This window comes from Lithobates pipiens, unplaced genomic scaffold (assembly GCF_037356315.1).
Source record: "Lithobates pipiens isolate NorthernLeopardFrog02 unplaced genomic scaffold, aLitPip1_a1.2 Scaffold_6, whole genome shotgun sequence".
Taxonomy (NCBI): Eukaryota; Metazoa; Chordata; class Amphibia; order Anura; family Ranidae; genus Lithobates; species Lithobates pipiens.
In genome coordinates this window covers 3,437,334-3,455,480 of record NW_027507881.1, presented here as the reverse complement: position 1 = coordinate 3,455,480, position 18,147 = coordinate 3,437,334, and the positions used below count along the sequence as shown (strand labels likewise).

Sequence of the window (18,147 nt, the reverse complement as noted above, 5' to 3'; positions counted from 1 at the left end):
TTCGCTGCACCAAAAATCGCAGTAAAAAATGAACCAAGCTCCGCTCCTAAAAATAAAGCCCTGAAACTTCTTTGGGGTGATTGCTGTGTGTAGGGCGGTACATTCTGGTGGATGGGCTGCCCTATGTGTGATGAGTGAAAATGCTCCAAAACGCCTCTCTGCCTTGCTAAAAAAAAGACACATGTAGGAATGCAGTTCCCGCTATGCCGAGATGTGAACGGGGCTTGACAGCTGAGAGATTCTTTCCGTTCATTTCTATGTACTTGTATAAAGATGGCCATACACTATGCAACCTGATTGTGTATTTAGTGAGAAGGGTGATCACTGATTGATTGCATTTCATTTAAAAAACATGCAGCTGGGAGTGAGAGGGCGGATGATGAAGGGCGTGTGCTAATGAGGTCAGCTGGTCAACTCCTTCCTGTGTCATGACCTCTAGTCTGTAAGGAAGTAAGACAGAAGTAATAGATATGTTTGGAATCATGGATGTAAGACTGTAAGGTATGTGTCTGAATATTTCATGGAAAACTTTGCAAAAAAAAGTACATAAATGCTATATTGGTGCATAGGTGGAGCTGGAATTTATAAAAAATTAAAAAAAGTGTGCAAAAAAAGTGCACAACTTATCCTTTAAATCTGTCCAATCATGGAGGAATCCTTCCCTCATTGAGACATTGCATTCTGGCAGCAGGGCTCTCTACTGTCAATATACACTGATTTTTGTTCTACAAGGTCTCTGCTTTAAGAAAATATAATATGATCTTGGGGCTTTAGGTAGGGTTGCCATCTTTTCTTCAAGTCAAACCCGAACACTTTAGCGGCACACGCCATTTTTTTTTTCTAGTATAAGCTATACATATATTTTGCTATTAGTTAATAACAAGAGTCCACAGAGTTCCCCTTTAACATCTGAACTTGCAGAGTTCCCTTTCACTGTAAGGGGGGACTCTGCAGACGCTGATGTAAGGGAGAACTCTGGGGCCTCTAGCATAAGGGATGCTCTGAGAACCCTGATTTAAGGGGGAACACTGAGAACTCTGATGTACGGGGAAGACTCTGATGTAAGGAGACTGTGTTACTCTGATGTAACACTGTGGCCTCTGGTGTAAAGTGGAACACTGATGTAAGGGGTGCTCTGAGAACCCTGATTTACCTTAGTGTACTCACTCAGAGGCAGGAGAGAGAAGGGGGAGACTTTAGTCATGGACAGGGATGAATGGTGAGCTCACTCACCCCTAGATAATCAGCACCTCTCATCCAGATGTATCTGAGGCTGTTGGATTCAAATTTCTGGCCCCAACTTTCCTTTTCTGAGGCACAGCTCCAGGGATTGGAGTGTGGGTAGACACAGAGGGGTATGGATGGGGGGAAGAGGTGCAGATAGAGCCCTATCCCATCTGTGTGTGACTTGACTTGAAGAAGACTTGACTCAAAATTGTCCGCCAGACTCGGCTTTCCGGCGGACAATCCGCTCGTCTGTGTGCTAGTCCGCCAGACTTTCCAAATGAATGGACTTGCCCACACATGGACTAAAGTCCGTTCATTTTGAACATGACTTCAGATACGACGGGACTAGAGAAGGAAGTCAATTTAGCCACCTTCATTGACGAGATTGACACCTTGCGAGCCCCGTCGATTGGTATGGGTTTTAAAGGTAACCCCCTACACCAAAAAACGGCGTGGGGGTCCCCCCAAAGTCTATACCAGACCCTTATCCGAGCATGCAGCCCGGATGGCCAGGAAAGGGGGTGGGGACAAGTGAGCGCCCCCCCCCCCCCGAACCGTACCAGGCCGCATGCCCTCAACATGGGGGTGGGTGTTTGAGGAAGGGCCCTGCGGCCCCCCCACCCCAAAGCACCTTGTCCCCATGTTGATGAGGACAAGGGCCTCTTCCCAACAATCCTTGGTTGTCGGGGGCTGCGTGCAGGGGGCTTATCGGAATTTGGGAGCCCCTTTAATAAAGGGGCCCCCAGATCCCAGCCCCCCACCCTATGTAAATGAGTATGGGGTACATCGTACCCCTACCCATTCACCTGGGGGGAAAAAGTGTCAATAAAAAAGCACACAGCACAGGTTTTTAAAGTAGTTTATTAGGCAGCTCTGGGGGTCTTCTTCCGACTTCGGGGTTCTTCTTGCCGGACTCCTCCGCTATCTTTTGCTCTTTTGCCGCTCTTTTGGTAGCGGAGGAGCCCCGCTTTCTCCTTCGTCGTCGTCGCTGTCTGGGGGTCTTTTTCCGACTTTGGGGGTCTTCTTCCAACTTCTACCGCTCTCCGGTTCTTCTGCCTGGCTCCTCCACTATCTTCTTCCAGCTCTTTTACTAGCATTGGCCCAGTCTTCTCGTCCGTCGTTGCCACCGCCACTGCCGTCTTCTTCTTCCTTCTCTTCTTCCGATGTTGACACAATTCTCTCTCCCGCTGTAATGCCATGAACACGTTGCGTGGCGACTTATATAGGCATAAGGGGTTGGGTCACAGGGGGATGTCACATGGTAACCCCACCCCTTATCAATGAGTACCTGTGCGACTACGGCACCAGGACACGGTCAGGGGAGCTTGTTTTTTTCCCCACGCCAGTGGGCCATGATCAGGGATGCATGCACTGTCCTGTCATTTGAGGAGGCCACGAGGATGGTGCGAAGTGACAGTGCATGCATCAGTGACACTGTCCCTCTTGTCCACCTGTTGGAGCGCGCGCTGCATGGAATAATGGACAGGGCACTTGAGGCAGAACAGAGGCAGGAAGAGGAGGACTTACTTGCCTCTCAAGGCGCCCTTTATCCAGACAGTGTTCCTGCTGGCCTGCTGATCACACAGGGAGAGGACGAGGAGGATTGTGTCAGCATGGAAGTGGAGCCTGGCACTCAGCATCAGCATCAGTGTTTTAGGGATGATTTACAGTCCCAAGAAACCCATGGACTTGTACATGGCTGGGAGGAGCTGGCTGCAGATCATGTCGTCCTTAGTGACTCAGAGGACTCTGTACCAAATGCCTCAGATAACCTACGCTGCATGGCCTCCCTCATCCTGAAAAGCCTGCAGAAGGATCCTCATATTCAGCGGCTCAAGGAGAGGGATCATTACTGGCTGGCAACTCTCCTTGATCCACGATACAAGGGTAAGGTTGCGGACCTTATCTTGTCATCGCAGAGGGAGCAGAGGATGAGACGTCTCCGGGAGGCCTTGCAGAAAGGTCTGTGCAACGCGTTCCCAGAGACTGGGAGGTTACAAACTCCTGGTCCTGCACAACATGTTGCTGAGGCTTCGGTCAGTCACAGAAGGAGCGGTGGAGAAGGTGGCTGCCTGACCGATGCGTTCAGACAATTTTTTAGTCCGCAGCCCCAAGGTATGATCGGTTCCAGCAACCATCGTCAGCGTCTAATTTACATGGTGCAGGAATACCTAGGGGCAAGGTCAGACTTGGACACCTTTCCCACCGAAAATCCTCTGGCTTACTGTGTCTTGAGGATGGATCACTGGCCAGAGCTTGCACAGTATGCAATTGAGCTACTGGCCTGTCCTGCATCCAGCGTTCTTTTGGAACGCACATTCAGTGCTGCTGGAGGCTTTGTAATCGATCACAGAGTGCACCTGTCCACCGACTCGGTTGATCAACTACCCTTCATAAAGATGAATCAGTCTTTGATCACCACCAGCTACCAAGCACCTGAAGCTTATGTAACCGAATATTTTTTTTTTTAAATGTCACATCCCTTCAAGACTGCCTATGCTGATGCTAAGTGACTATCATGTTATGCTGACTGACTATCCTCTAGACATGTGCATTTCATTTCATTCCGAATCGAAATTCGGACGAATTTTCATTATTCGGACATTCGGATGCATCCGAATTACCGAATTACAATGCTAACGAATTCAAACGAAATTCGAATCAAATTGGAAAAATTACATTTTGTGACCCGAATTTTGGGCCACATATCTCGGGGCCACTTAAAGCTAAACCCCAAATTTGGTATGCAAACACAGTAGAACTAGCACTACAACATCTCCAAATTTGGGGTTTCTAGCTCCAAGTGACCCCGAGATACGTGGCCCCAAAGTCGGGTCGCAAAATGCCATGCAGAAAAGTACTTGACATATTGTCCATATCTCAGGGTCACTTGGTGCTAGGAACCAACTTGTGGCAGGTGACGTGGCAAGTGGACAATCCACAACTTGGTCATGTGGCACTTGTGGCAGGTCACGTGGCACTCGTGGCCGGTCACGTGGCACTCGTAGCAGGTGTCATGGCAAGTGGACAATACACAACTTGTGGCAGGTGATGTGGCAAGTGGACAATACACAACTTGTGGCAAGTGGACAATGACATACAGCATATGCACTTGCCTTGCGATCGACATCCGTGACTTCTTCAATCAGGCATGCTGACAACTTCATTGATGTGATAAATATAAATGAAATAAGATGTGTGTGTTTTTTTGCACTGGTACACTGCAAGTATGAGAAGTTGACGTGACAGATGTATATAAGTAAGTAACTAACCATCTTCCAAAATTTCTAATTCAAATAGAAAAGATTAGAAAAAAATATAATTTAATAGAATAAAATAGAAAGAATATACAACCATCTTCTGGAATTCAAATGTCAAATAGAATAAATTATAATTTCGAATAGTATGAATTCAAATTTTTTAATTAATTAATTTTAAATTTGGATAGAAAAGTTTATAATAAAATAGAGAATAGACTAGAAAAACAATAGAACAGAACAGAATACAATATATTTTCTATTAAAATCGAAATCATTATATACTAAATTCGAATTTCAGAAGATGGTGGTTTTATAATATATATATATTTCTTTCCAACATTCGAATTTCATATAGAATGAATTTGAATTTGAATAGAAAAGATTAGAATGGAAATAGAGAATAGACTAGAAAAACAATAGAACAGAATAGAATATGGATACTATCTATTTCATTTTTAATTTATTTTGCAGATTACTATTTGTTTCCATAAGATCTCTTGCAGACTATTAGCATCTATTTCATTTTTTTTGCAGATCTCCTGCAGACTATTAGTATCTATTTTGTTTTCTCACCAGATCTCCTGCAGACTATTAGCATCTATTTCTTTTTTTAGCAGATCTCCTATAGACTATTAACAGCCATTTCACTTTTTTTTTTTTTTTTTTTTGCAGATCTCCTGCAGACTGTTAGAATCAATTTTATTTTTTGCAGGAGATCTGCAAAAAAATTAAATAGATGTTAATATACTGCAGGAGATCTGATGGAAATAAATAGTAATCTGCAAAAAAAGAAATATGAAATTGATTCTAACAGTCTGCTGGAGATCTGCAAAAAAAGAAGTGAAATGGCTATTAATAATCTACAGGAGATCTGCTAAAAATAAAAAGAAGTGGAATAGCTAATAGTCTGCAGGAGATCTGCAAAAAATAAATAAAATAGATGCTAATAGTCTGCAGGAGATCTGGTGAAAAAACAAAATAGATACTAATAGTCTGCAGGAGATCTGCAAAAAATGAAATAGATACTAATAGTCTGCAGGAGATCTTATTAAAACAAATGGTAATCTGCAAAAAAATGTAAAATGAAATAGATAGTATCTATGTTCTATTCTGTTCTATTGTTCTAGTCTATTCTCTATTTCTATTCTAATCTTTTCTATTCAAATTTGAATTCATTCTATACGAAATTCAAATGTCGGAAATATATATATATAACCATCTTCCGAAAATTCGAATTTAGTATATAATGATTTTGATTTTAATAGAAAAGATTTTAATAGAATATAAAAGAATAGATTAGAACAACAATAGAACAGAAAAGATTAAAATATAATATATTCTATTCTGTTCTGTTCTATCGTTTTTCTAGTCTATTTTCTATTTTATTATAATCTTTTCTATCCAAATTTAAAATTAATTAATTTAAAAATTTGAATTCATACTATTCGAAATTCAAATTTATTCTATTCAAATTCAAATTCGAATTGTTCTATTAAATTATATTTTCTTTTCTATTTTAATTCGAAATTTTGGAAGATGGTTAGTTACTTATACTTACCGTATATACTCGAGTATAGGCCGACCCGAATATAAGCCGAGGCCCCCAATTTACCCCCAAAAAAACTGGCAAACTTATTGACTCGTGTATAAGCCGAGGGTGAGACATGCCTGTCCATCCCTGTGTGTGTGTCCGTCCATCCCTGTGTGTCCGTCCATCCCTGTGTGTCCGTCCATCCCTGTGTGTCCGTCCATCCATCCCTGTGTGTGTGTGTGTCCATCCATCCATCCATCCCTGTGTGTGTGTGTCTCCATCCATCCATCCATCCATCCCTGTGTGTGTGTGTCTCCATCCATCCATCCCTGTGTGTGTGTGTCTCCATCCATCCATCCATCCCTGTGTGTGTGTGTATCCATCCATCCCTGTGTGTGTGTGTGTCTCCATCCGTGTGTGTGTGTGTGTGTGTGTGTGTGTGTGTGTGTGTGTGTCCAGCCTACCTGTGTCCCGAGCCTTTGTCCCGAGCCTCCGTCCCGTGCCTTGCCTCCTTGCCTCCGTCCCGTGCCTTGCCTCCTTGCCTCCGTCCCGTGCCGTGCCTTGCCTCCGTCCCGTGTCGTGCCTTGCCTTGCCTCCGTCCCGTCCCGTCCCGTGCCGTGCCTTGCCTCCGTCCCGTGCCCTCTTCGTCGGCGCCTCGGCGGCCATTGTAAAATTCAAAAGCCGCGCCTCCGCCTTCGCCTGTGATAGGCGGAACACTGAATTTCCCAGCAGCCTGTGTTCCGCCTATCACGGACATCGTATCATCCTCGTCCGTAGTACGAGGATGATACGATGTCCGTGATAGGCGGAACACAGGCTGCTGGGAAATTCAGTGTTCCGCCTATCACAGGCGAAGGCGGAGCCGGAGGCGCGGCTTTTGAATTATAGAATGGCCGCTGTCTGTCTGCTCGACACGCTGATCGAGCGGGCAGACAGCGATGACTCGAGTATAAGCCGAGGGGGGCACTTTCAGCCTCAAAAAAGAGGCTGAAAATCTCGGCTTATACTCGAGTATATACGGTACTTATATATATCTGTCACATCAACTTTTCATACTTGCAGTGTACCAGTGCAAAAAAAAAAACACACACATCTTATTTCATTTATATTTATGGTATCAATGAAGTTGTCAGCATACCTGATTGAAGAAGTCACGGATGTTGATCGCAAGGCAAGTGCATATGCTGTATGTCATTGTCCACTTGCCACAAGTTGTGTATTGTATTTGTCCATTTGCCACGACACATGCTACAAGTGCCACGTGACCTGCCACGAGTGCCACGTGACCGGCCACGAGTGCCACGTGACCTGACACGAGTGCCACATGACCTTACATGAGTTCCACGTGACCAAGTTGTGGATTGTCCACTTGCCACATCACCTGCCACCAAGTGACCCCAGATATGGGCAATATGCCAAGTACTTTTCTGCAACAAAGAATGACATTTTGCGACCCGAATTTGGGGCCACATATCTCGGGGTTTCTAGCACCAAGTGACCCCAAGATACATGGACCTAAATTTGGGTCGCAAAATATTTTCAAATCCGGTTGAAATAGTTTCGAATGCCTTTGAAATCATTTCGAATCATGTTGAAATAATTTCGAATTCGGTAGAAATATTTTTGAATTTGGTTAAAATATTTTTGAATGCGACCGATTTTTCGAATTCGGTAGAAAACGAAACAAAATCCGAAAACGAATTTAAGGAATTTAATGAATATAACTAAACGAAATTAATTAATTAATGAATTAAAACGAAACTAAACAATTTTTTTCCTTCTGCACATGTCTACTATCCTCTTCCACCTCAATGATTCTGCTGATAGCTTGGAAGAACATTTTTGGTTCTGGGTGCCGCCACCAGTGGCTAAGGTCCAATTTTTCAGCCCCAGTTTAACAAGGGCATGTAATTACAATTTTTGATGCAATACTTTGCAGCAGGGCTCATTCCTGCGCTCCAACTAGAGTATCTGTGAGGGGTTGCAGTGTCTTAGCACCAGTGGCTAAAGCCCAATTTTTAAGCCCCTGTTTAACAGGGGCGTGTAATTACAATTTTTGATGCAATACTTTGCAGCAGGGCTCATTCCTGCTCTCCAACTAGAGTTTCTGTGAGGTGTTGCAGTGTTGTGGCACCAGTGCCTAAGGCACAATTTTTAAGCCACTTTTCAACAGGGGCATATAATTACAATTCTTGATATAATATTTCACAGCAGGGCCCGTTCCTGTGCCCACCTAGAGTAACTGTGAGGACTTATAGTGTTGTGGTACCAGCACCACCAGCACCACCAGCACCACCAGCACCACCAAAGGCCCAATTTTTCTACCACTGTTCAACAATGGCATGTAATTACAATTCTTGATATAATAGTTCACAGCAGGGCGCTCCAGCACCCACCAAGAGTCACTTTGAGGGCTTACAGTGTTAACTTGTGGCAACACCAACACGTTAAGCACACATTTCTGTAGAGCATATAGGACAGGCCCCTACTTTCAAACATCCAACTTTTTTTTTTTAGGCAGGGACTGTTCTAAACACGGGAAACACGTGCCACTTCACAGGCATACTATAGACACCCCCCAGGCACCATATTTAAATGAACATTTCACTTTTTTTTTCACTTAAAGCGTCATTAAAATCAGTGCTTCCGAAAAAAACTGCAGTTTTAAAACTTATTTTTGCATTGATCCATGTCCCCTGGGGTACGACCCAGGTCCCCAAACCCTTTTTAGGACAATAATTTGCATATTAGCCTTTAAAATTAGCACTTTTGATTTCCAACGTTCAAGTCCCTTAGACTTTAATGGGGTTCTAAAGTTCATACGAATTTTCGGTCTGTTCGCAGGTTCTGGTGCGAACCGAACCGGGGGTTGTTCGGCTCATCCCTAATCAGTGCCACCTCATTAGTTCAGCCTATCAGTTTCTGTCAGTGCAGCCTCATCAAAACTTCAGTGCAGACAAAAAAATTACTTATTTATAAAATGTTATACCAGAAACTAAGAAAAAAAAACTATTTTTTTTTCAAAAATGTTGGTCTTTTTTATTTGTTTTCCAAAAAATAAAATAAAAATCTAGTGGTGATTAAATACCACCAAAAGAAAGCTCTGTCTGTCTAAAAAAAAATAACAGAAAGTTAGTTTGGGTACAGCGGTGCATGATCGCGCAATTGTCATTCAAGTGTGACGGCGCTAAAAGTTGAAAATTGGCCTGGGCAGGAAGGGGGTGAATGTGCCCGGTATTGAAGTGGGTTAAACAACCAGTGGTGAGACTTTCATTTACAGACCGACTGTGTAAAACTGAGCATTACCTGAACATTGCATAAAAGTCCTTCCCTCTGAATTTAATGTTAAGCTGATCACATGTATAAATATATATAGAAATTGTTAAATTACTCTTTTGGGGAAAATCTTTTGGCAGCTCATCCTCACAGTATTACCTGAACCTCCTAGCTTTCCTTTCTGCAATTGATAATATTAACCGGGATCCAGACATCTTACCCAATATCACTCTCGGCTTCCATCTATATGATTCATGGTTGGAACCCAGGAAGGCTGTACAGAGTGTTCTGAAGATCTTATCTGGACCAAATGGGACAACTCCTAATTTTTCCTTTAAAGGACATGGCAAGCTGGCCGGTGTTATTGGAGATCACTATTCATCCACTACAATCCCAATCGCCCAAATCCTCGGACTGTACAGATACACACAGGTCAGTAAAAACTACTTGTTATATATTTTAAATACCATTCTAAGTCAATAGAGACAGCAATATACATTTTACATAACATGCCAGTGTGTGACACACGATCACACCCGATTGGACTTTCCGACCAACAAAACCGTGGATTTTTTTCTGAAGGATGCTGGCTCAAACTTGTGTTGCACACACACGGTCACACAAATTCTGAACGTAAGAATGCGGTGACGTACACGACGTAAGACGAGCCGAGAAAAAGGAGGTTCAATAGCCAGTTCGGCTCCTTCTGCTTGATTCTGAGCATGCGTGAACTTTTGTGCAACGGACTTGTGTACACACGATCGGAATTTCTGACAACAAAGTGAAGTTTGGCGGAACATTTGAGAACCTGCTCTCAAACATTTGTGGCCGGAAATTCCGACAGCAAATGTTCGATGGAGCATACACACGGTCAGACTTTCCGACAAAAAACTTACCTTTACATACACATACACCGTCGGAAAATCAGATCGTGTGTACGTGGCATTACAGTGAAAGTGTCACTAAACCCAAATCATAAAAACAATCAATACATGGTGTATTGCATGCTGTTCTTACCATCCCTATCCAGAACCCATATGGTACTGGCGTGACTCCGAGACCTGCTACCAATGGGTCCCCTCTCTATGTGTCCCGTGAGGACAAGGGTCGAGAATCTGAAGCCTCCCCATTTTTCCTTTTTTGGGGAGAATTTTCAGCAGGTTTGGATTGTTTCCAGGTACAGGTTGTATGAGGGGTGGGGTGGGAGGGTTGAGGGAAGTGTGGGGGGGGGGTGTTGTAGGTGGTGAGGGTTGCTGGGTGTGTTTTTGGCGCTGTTTTTTTTTTCTCTCTTTCTCTCCCCCTGTTTTCCTCTCGAGAAGCGCTATATTATGGAAGGCAATAGTCATCAAAATAACCAAGGATCTGAAGGGTTTATTCTGTGTTTATTTGACAGAAGATACGGATGTCAAGTAAAACAATGTTGATGTCTCTGGAATGTGAGAGGTTTGGGGGACAGAAATAAACAACAAGCAGTAGAAGAATTTTATAAACAAGCAATAGCATGTTTCCGCGAGACCCATTTGGGGAGGGAAGATATTATACCGTTTGGAACATCTAGATATAAGTCACAGTATCATGCCACCTATTCTACATATTCAGCATTAGAGACCCCGATGGTCGTTATTTATTGCTCCTGTGCACTTTGGAGGAAAAACATTTTTTTACTGGTAGGAATTTACATTCCCCCTCCTTATAAAGATGATATATTAAAAATAGTGTTTAAAATAAAAAAAATGGCACAATGGTCGGATATCCCAATTCTATTATTGATAGGAGATGTTTTTTTTTATAATTTAATCTTTTATTTTTCCATTTTAATATGCATAATACAAATGATCAAACATTACATGACACTTCCATATTAAAATAGCAAATAATAAATACCCCCTTCCCTCCCACCCTTCCATCTTGGTCTATTGTCCTCATCATCTATCCTCTTTAAACAGATTCTATCATTCCCTGTGAATATTCATCTGACGTTTTATATCTATGTCAGCCTTTCTCAACCTTTTCAACACAGAGGAACCCTTGAAATAGTTCTCTGGCCCCCGGGGAAACCTTTCAAAAAATTTGAAATCTACAACTCATGATACATTATTGTGATGGTCAGTGGGAAGGATGGTCCTTCAGTGGGAAGGATGGTCCTTACACTTGTGGTCATTGGGAAGAATTACATCCTTACAGATAGCTAAAAAGATCAATTGTGCGAGTGGGAACTTATCTGAGAGGCAGTAATTGCTCAATGCTGAAGGAACCCCTAGCAACCTCTGGAGGAACCCTAGGGTTCCACGGTACCCTGGTTGAGAATTACTGATCTATACCATCTTGCCCAGGTTTCTCTATGTGTTTCGGCCCTTCCCTGTTCCGCGCAGCTTATATACTCCATATTACCAATGTGGTCTACTCGCTGTAGCCACTCTTTAATACTTGGCTTCTTAGTACACAGCCATTTTTTTGGAATAAGGGCTTTTGCTGCATTGAGCAGGAATGGGACCAATGTTCTTTTATATTGTTTCACTGATTTACTTGTTTCATGGAACAAACAGTTCCAAGGGTGTTGCGGAATCCTTTCTCCAGTTATCGACTCTGTGTACTCCAAAATATTTTGCCAATAGCCCTTTATCTCTGGACATTCCCACCATATATGGTATGTTGTACCTAGTTGTCTACAGTTCCTCCAACACAGTGGGGACTATGCTATGAGTAAGCGCTGGTCTTAGCGTGAAACGCGTCAGTAACTTGTTCTAAATTCTTTTTCCCTTTGCTGTGATGTTTCGTGTAATATGGAGTTTTTTCATTTGAAGAAATAAAGGCATTTTTACTTTTTACTCAATCCGGAGTGTGGCTATCCAGAGTTTTGTTCATTTTCTGTATACTTGGCTTGTGCAATCAGCCTGCACCTGGAACCCCCACCTATCTGGAGAGTCAGTAGCCTGTCGGTGGATCGACCTGGAGCGGTGAATTTTTGTTTTCTTTCACAGTGGGGAAAGTTGGCTGAATTTTGTTAATTCTATCTGGTGTCAGGTGGTAGCGTACCATACACTTGTAGTTTGCGTCTATCGAGGTAATGTCTGATGTATAGGAGATTTCCAGATCAGATAGGAGATTTTAATAACATATTAAATGATGAAGAAGATAGACAGAGTATTAATAAGATTAATAGGGGAAATGTAACTGCATTTGCTAATTAATTACAGGAGAGTAGATATGGGGCTGGTAGATATGTGGAGACTTAGACACCCATTAGGTAGAGAATATTCATGCTGTTCCAGCACCTACGGGTTGCTATCAAGTATTGACCTGGCCTTGGGGAATGAATCTTTTTCCCCATGGCTAGACTCAATCCAATATGGCTCAAGGGGTCTCTCAGATCATTCTCCTATGATTGTATCCCTGAGGATATTGGAGCAATTACATAGATTACCTTGGAAAGTCAATCCACAGTGGTTGTCTTTGATTTCGGAGGAGAATAGAATGGAGCTTTTGCTGTCAGCATTCTTTAGCGATAACAAGAATTCAACCTCCTTGTTAGTAGTGTGGGACACTATGAAAGCTTATTTGCGAGGATTGATAATTAAAGGAATTTATAAATCTAAGAGATCAACTAGGCAATGGGAGGAAGAAGTGATGCAAAAAGTGAATCAGGTAGAGCAGGAGTTTATACTGGATCCTACGGAAGATAGACGCTTAGCCTGGCAGGAAGCCCAAAAAATTTATAGAACTCTATCCTTAGTGAAAGCAGAGAATAGTAGATTTTTTTTTTCAAAAACAAAAACATTATGAAATGGGGGAGCAGGTAGATCATGTTTTAGCTGTGATAGCATGTAATCAAGATGGCCCGTCAGGTATAACCGCTAATAAAAATATAAACGGAATGATAGTATATGTAACGAGTATTCAGTACGAGTACATTTGTCGATTTCTATACTTTATTATATGAGTCTAGAACAGTAAATGTAATGAATCAAAGTAAACAATTTTTGGAAAAATTTGCAATTCCTAAACTTAAATTCAAATAATGAGAACATTTGGATAGTCCTACAACTCTAAAAGAGCTAGAGGAAGCAGGATTACAACACAGAATAATAAGGCTCCAGGATTAGACGGATTACCTTCTGAAATCTACAACAAATATGGCCATATTTTACTTGGACTTGTTAAATGCGGCATATAATACACAAGAACTCCCTAAATCAATGCAAAAAAACAATAATAGTAATTTTAAAATTGGGTAAAGATCCATTAAAACCAGATTTGTTTCATCCTATTTCTCTTCTTAATTCTGAGGTTAAGATTTTAGCCAGGGTACTTGCAAATAGACTATCTACTGTATCTACATTAATACTCTGATTCATAAGGACCAAAGGGGGTCTATCCCCACTAGAGCAGCTTGAATAAATATCCGCAGACTTTTCTTGAACATGCAACTACCTAGGGATAATGGAGATACTAGCACCGTATTGTGTGTTGGATGCCCAGAAGGCTTTTGATATGGTAGAATGGGAATATTTATGGACTGTACAGTCCGCCTTTGGAAGTGGCCCGCAATTCTTAACCTGGCTGGGATTGCTGTATATGGATCCTAAGGCAAAGTTGAGAATCAATAATATCGTGTCCCCATTTTTTTCCATTATTCAGAGGAACCAAACAGGGCTGCCCCTATGCTGTTTGCATTAGCAATAGAGCCTTTGGCTATTGCCATCAGACATTCAGAAGAGATAGTTGAGTCCTGTTGTTCAGACAGGGAGGACAAAATTGCCCTCTACACTGACGCTGTACTGGTGCCATAGTCGCACAGGTACTCATTGATGGCCCTCTGCTGCGTGTGCAACCACTGCAGCATGGCCAACGTTGAGTTCCACCTGGTGGGCATGTCACATATAAGGCGGTTCTTGGGCAGGTTCAACTCCTTTTGGAGCTCAGCCAGCCGTGGACTGGCATTAAATGATCGGCGGAAATGCACACAAACTTTCCTGGCCTGCCTCAGGACATCCTGTAAGCCCAGGTACCTACCCAAGAACCGCTGAACTACCAGGTTAAGGACGGGAGCCACACAGGGAACATGGGTCAGTTATCCCTGTCGGAGGGCGGAGAGGAGGTTGGTGCCATTGTTGCAAACCACCATTCCTGGCTAAAGCTGGCGTGATGTCAACCACCTCTCAGCCTGCCCCTGCAGAGCTGACAAAATATCTGCCCCAGTGTGGCTTTGTCCCCCAAACAAACCAGCGCAAGCACGGCATGGCATATTTTTGCTTGCGTACTTGCGTAGCCCCTTGAATGCCTACCGAGCACCGCTGTTTCCAAGGACAAAGCACTAGAAGAGGCCATGGAGGAAGAAGAAGAGGAGGGGATGGGGGAGAGAGGTGTGTTACAACCAGTAGTTGCATTTTGGAGGCATGGTGGCTGAACAACCTCCAACACTACTGCACCTTGTCCTGCATCCTTTCCAGCTGCCAGAAGAGTGATCCAATGGGCCGTGAAGTATAGGTAACGTCCCTTTTCATGCCTGCTGGACCATGAGTCAGCGGTAATATGCACCTTACCGCTGACCACCCTGTCCAGTGAGGCATGGACATTGCCTTCCACATGCCGGTAGAGAGCCGGAATCGCCTTCCGTGGCATTTGGGGACCTGCCACTGAGGAACCGCACATTGCACAAACTCCCGGAAGGGGGCTGAGTCTGAAAAGGCAGCAATTGAAGTGCTAGCAACTTAGCCAAGCTAGCATTCAACCACTGGGCATGTGGATGGCTGGGAGTGAACTTCTTTCGACAATCCAGCAGCTGGGGCAGGGAAATTTGCCTGCTATAATCGGACATCGGTGAACTGCCAGCAAAGTGCCCGCAAGTACTTGGCTGTGACACACCTAATTCTACACCTTCATTCCTCTCAGTGCAGGTTTCAGAGAGGATTGAAGGTCTAGTGGGGTTGGAGATCCCAGCTGATGAGGAGCAAGGAGAGGTCCGCTTTGTTCTTTGGTGTGGGTCTTTAAGGTATGCTTGCCAACGAGCTACATGGCGGGTCAACATATGTCTGGTCAAGCATGTGGTGCCCAAGCGGCTGATGTTTTGGCCACGCGAGATACGCTTGAGACATATGTTGCAAATAGCAGTGGTGCGATCTCATGTACTTGTCTCAAAAAAGGCCCACACCAAAGAACTTTTGGAATAACGCGCAGAGGCAGCGCCCTGCACAGGCGGAGCTCTGCGGTGTGATTCAGTCGGTGTGCTGCCCCAAAGCTGGCCCCCGGAGGGCATCCTGCCTCGTTGGAGGTGTGCCTCCTCCTCCTCTCTCCTATAAGGCACCCACATGGAGTCAGTGACCTCATCATCCCCTCCCTCTTCATCACTGGAGCAAACCTGGCAGTATGCTGCAGCTGGTGGGAGATGACTGCCAGATTGCTGTCCTTCTTGAGCATCCCCTCTCTCTGCGCTCACGCTACTGCCTTCCTCTAGCCGGGTATCATCATCAGAGCCTTCAAAACGCTGGGCATCCTCCTGGAGCATGTACCCAATACTGTGCTCAAACAGTTGGGGGAACTCCTCAGGAGGACGTGGTGGGTCTAGGGAAGGAGTGACTGATGACATTGAGACGAGGAATGAGGATGCATTGGCAGCTGCTTTGCTAGTACACTGAGCCTGGGTGAGAGAGGATGAGGAGGGCTTGGTCATCCACTCTACCAAGTCTTTGGCATGATGCGGCTCAACACGTCCAGCTGCCGAAAATAAGGACAAGCGTGTCCCATGGCCACGTGCTGATGACGATGCACTGCGTCCATGACCAGCACTGTTGTCTCTAGACACAGAGCTTGCTTGCCCTCTTTTATTGGCTCGTGACTGTCTGCCTCTCCTTGCTGGCCTTCCAGACATAGTAATGGCCTGCAGGGAGATGGGAAAACCAGCAATTGGGTAGTGTATATTGTTCTGGAGGCACACAACACCCACTGTAAATGCTGCAGATGCCTGTATTAGAGAACACCAGCAATAAAGGGTAGATACAGGTGTATACTGTGCTAGTGTCAGGAAAGGTTCCACCCGCTGGTGATGCTGTCTGACATTTGGCGTGCAGTACTGTGGTCCATCAGCAGGTGTCTCCTGGCAGTCTGGAACTGCCCGGGGAGCCTTCCCCTGTTAATAGTATTATATGCTCCTTGGGCCTCAGTACTGGCATCCACCAGTGGGTGGTTCCTGGCAGTGTGAGGCCGACATCATCTCCTGCAATTAGGCGTCACCTGAGTAATTGCAGGAGGTGTTATAAGTACCCGGCAGACACACTGATGCCTTGCCTTGGTATCTTTCTTGCGCCCTGAACCTGTGAACCTGTGAACCTGTTCCTGTCTGTTTCCTGAACCCTGGACCCTGAGCTTTGTACCTGATCCTTCCCTCCTGTGACCCATCCATCCTCTCCTTGTCCTGTTTGTCTTCCATCCCCAGCTGCTGACCCCCCGTTGTCGACCCTGGCCTGGCCCTGTTTATGATTCTGGTATTCCCCTTTACTTGTATATATTTGTCTGTTACTATCTGTGGGTTTCTGTTGGTGGTTGTTTGGTTGCACATTATAGTATATTGGAGGTGGTTGTATTTATCCACTTATCTTAATAAATTATATATTTTCACCTTATCTGTGTTTGTTCCTCTGTTGCTGTCCACACAGCTCTGGTCACACCAGATACGTGACAGCTGGAGGCACACAACACCCACTTTAACTCCTGCAGATGCCTGTATTAGAGAACACCAGCAATAAAGGGTAGATACAGGAGTATACTGTGCTGGAGCCACACAACACCCACTTTAACTCCTGCAGATGCCTGTATTAGAGAACACCAACAATAAAGGGTAGATACAGGTGTATACTGTGCTGGAGGCACATGACACCCACTTTAACTCCTGCAGATGCCTGTATTAGAGAACACCAGCAAAAAAGTGTAGATACAGGTGTATATTGTGCTGGAGGCACACAAAACCCACTTTAACTCCTGCAGATGCCTGTATTAGAGAACACCAGCAAAAAAGGGTAGATACAGGTGTATACTGTGCAGGAGGCACACAACACCCACTAACTCCTGCAGATGCCTGTATTAGAGAACACCAGCAATAAAGGGTAGATACATGTGTATACTGTGCTGAAGGCACACAACACCCACTTTAACTCCTGCAGATGCCTGTATTAGAGAAGACCAGCAATAAAGGGTAGATACAGGTGTATACTGTGCTGGAGGCACACAACACCCACTTTAACTCCTGCAAATGCCTGCATTAGAGAACACCAGCAATAAAGGGTAGATACAGGTGTATACTGTGCTGGAGGCACACAACACCCACTTTAACTCCTGCAAATGCCTGTATTAGAGAACACCAGCAATAAAGGGTAGATACAGGTGTATACTGTGCTGGAGGCACACAACACCCATTTTAACTCCTGCAGATGCCTGAGAAAAGAACACACTGTCCCCGCCTATCCTTCTCTCCCTGCACACCGGAACACATTACACAAGGCCATCGCGCTGGCGTCCTTACATAGTGTGGGGCATGTACTAAATCCCCTGAGCTATAATTGGCTACAAGCATCCATTTTCCGTCGGGAAAATTGAGAACATGCTATCAATTTTTGGCTGGTGGAAATTCCGGCAGCTAAATTCCGATGGAGCGTACACACGGTCGCATTTTCCAATGAAATGCTCTCATCTGTCTTTTTCTGGCCAGAATTCCGATCGTGTGTACGCGGCATAACTGATCAGAGAACTTACACAACAGGGAGCATATTGTAGCTATACAGGTAGACAACTGTTTCAATGCTTCTCTACAGCATGCTGACAGGGGTAGGCTTTTCGAATCAGGTTCTTGCTGCATTCTAT

The 18,147-nt window shown here is 44.2% G+C and overlaps 1 protein-coding gene across 1 annotated transcript in view; it reads left to right on the top strand.

The window, feature by feature from the left end:
* The window catches only part of LOC143958192 (vomeronasal type-2 receptor 26-like), a 96,251-nt gene that overhangs the window by 17,566 nt on the left and 60,538 nt on the right, over positions 1–18,147 (top strand). Inside the window, exon 2 of the mRNA XM_077467660.1 lies at positions 9,435–9,726. Coding sequence (XP_077323786.1) covers positions 9,435–9,726 — 292 coding nt within the window. The remainder of the gene's footprint in view (positions 1–9,434; positions 9,727–18,147) is intronic.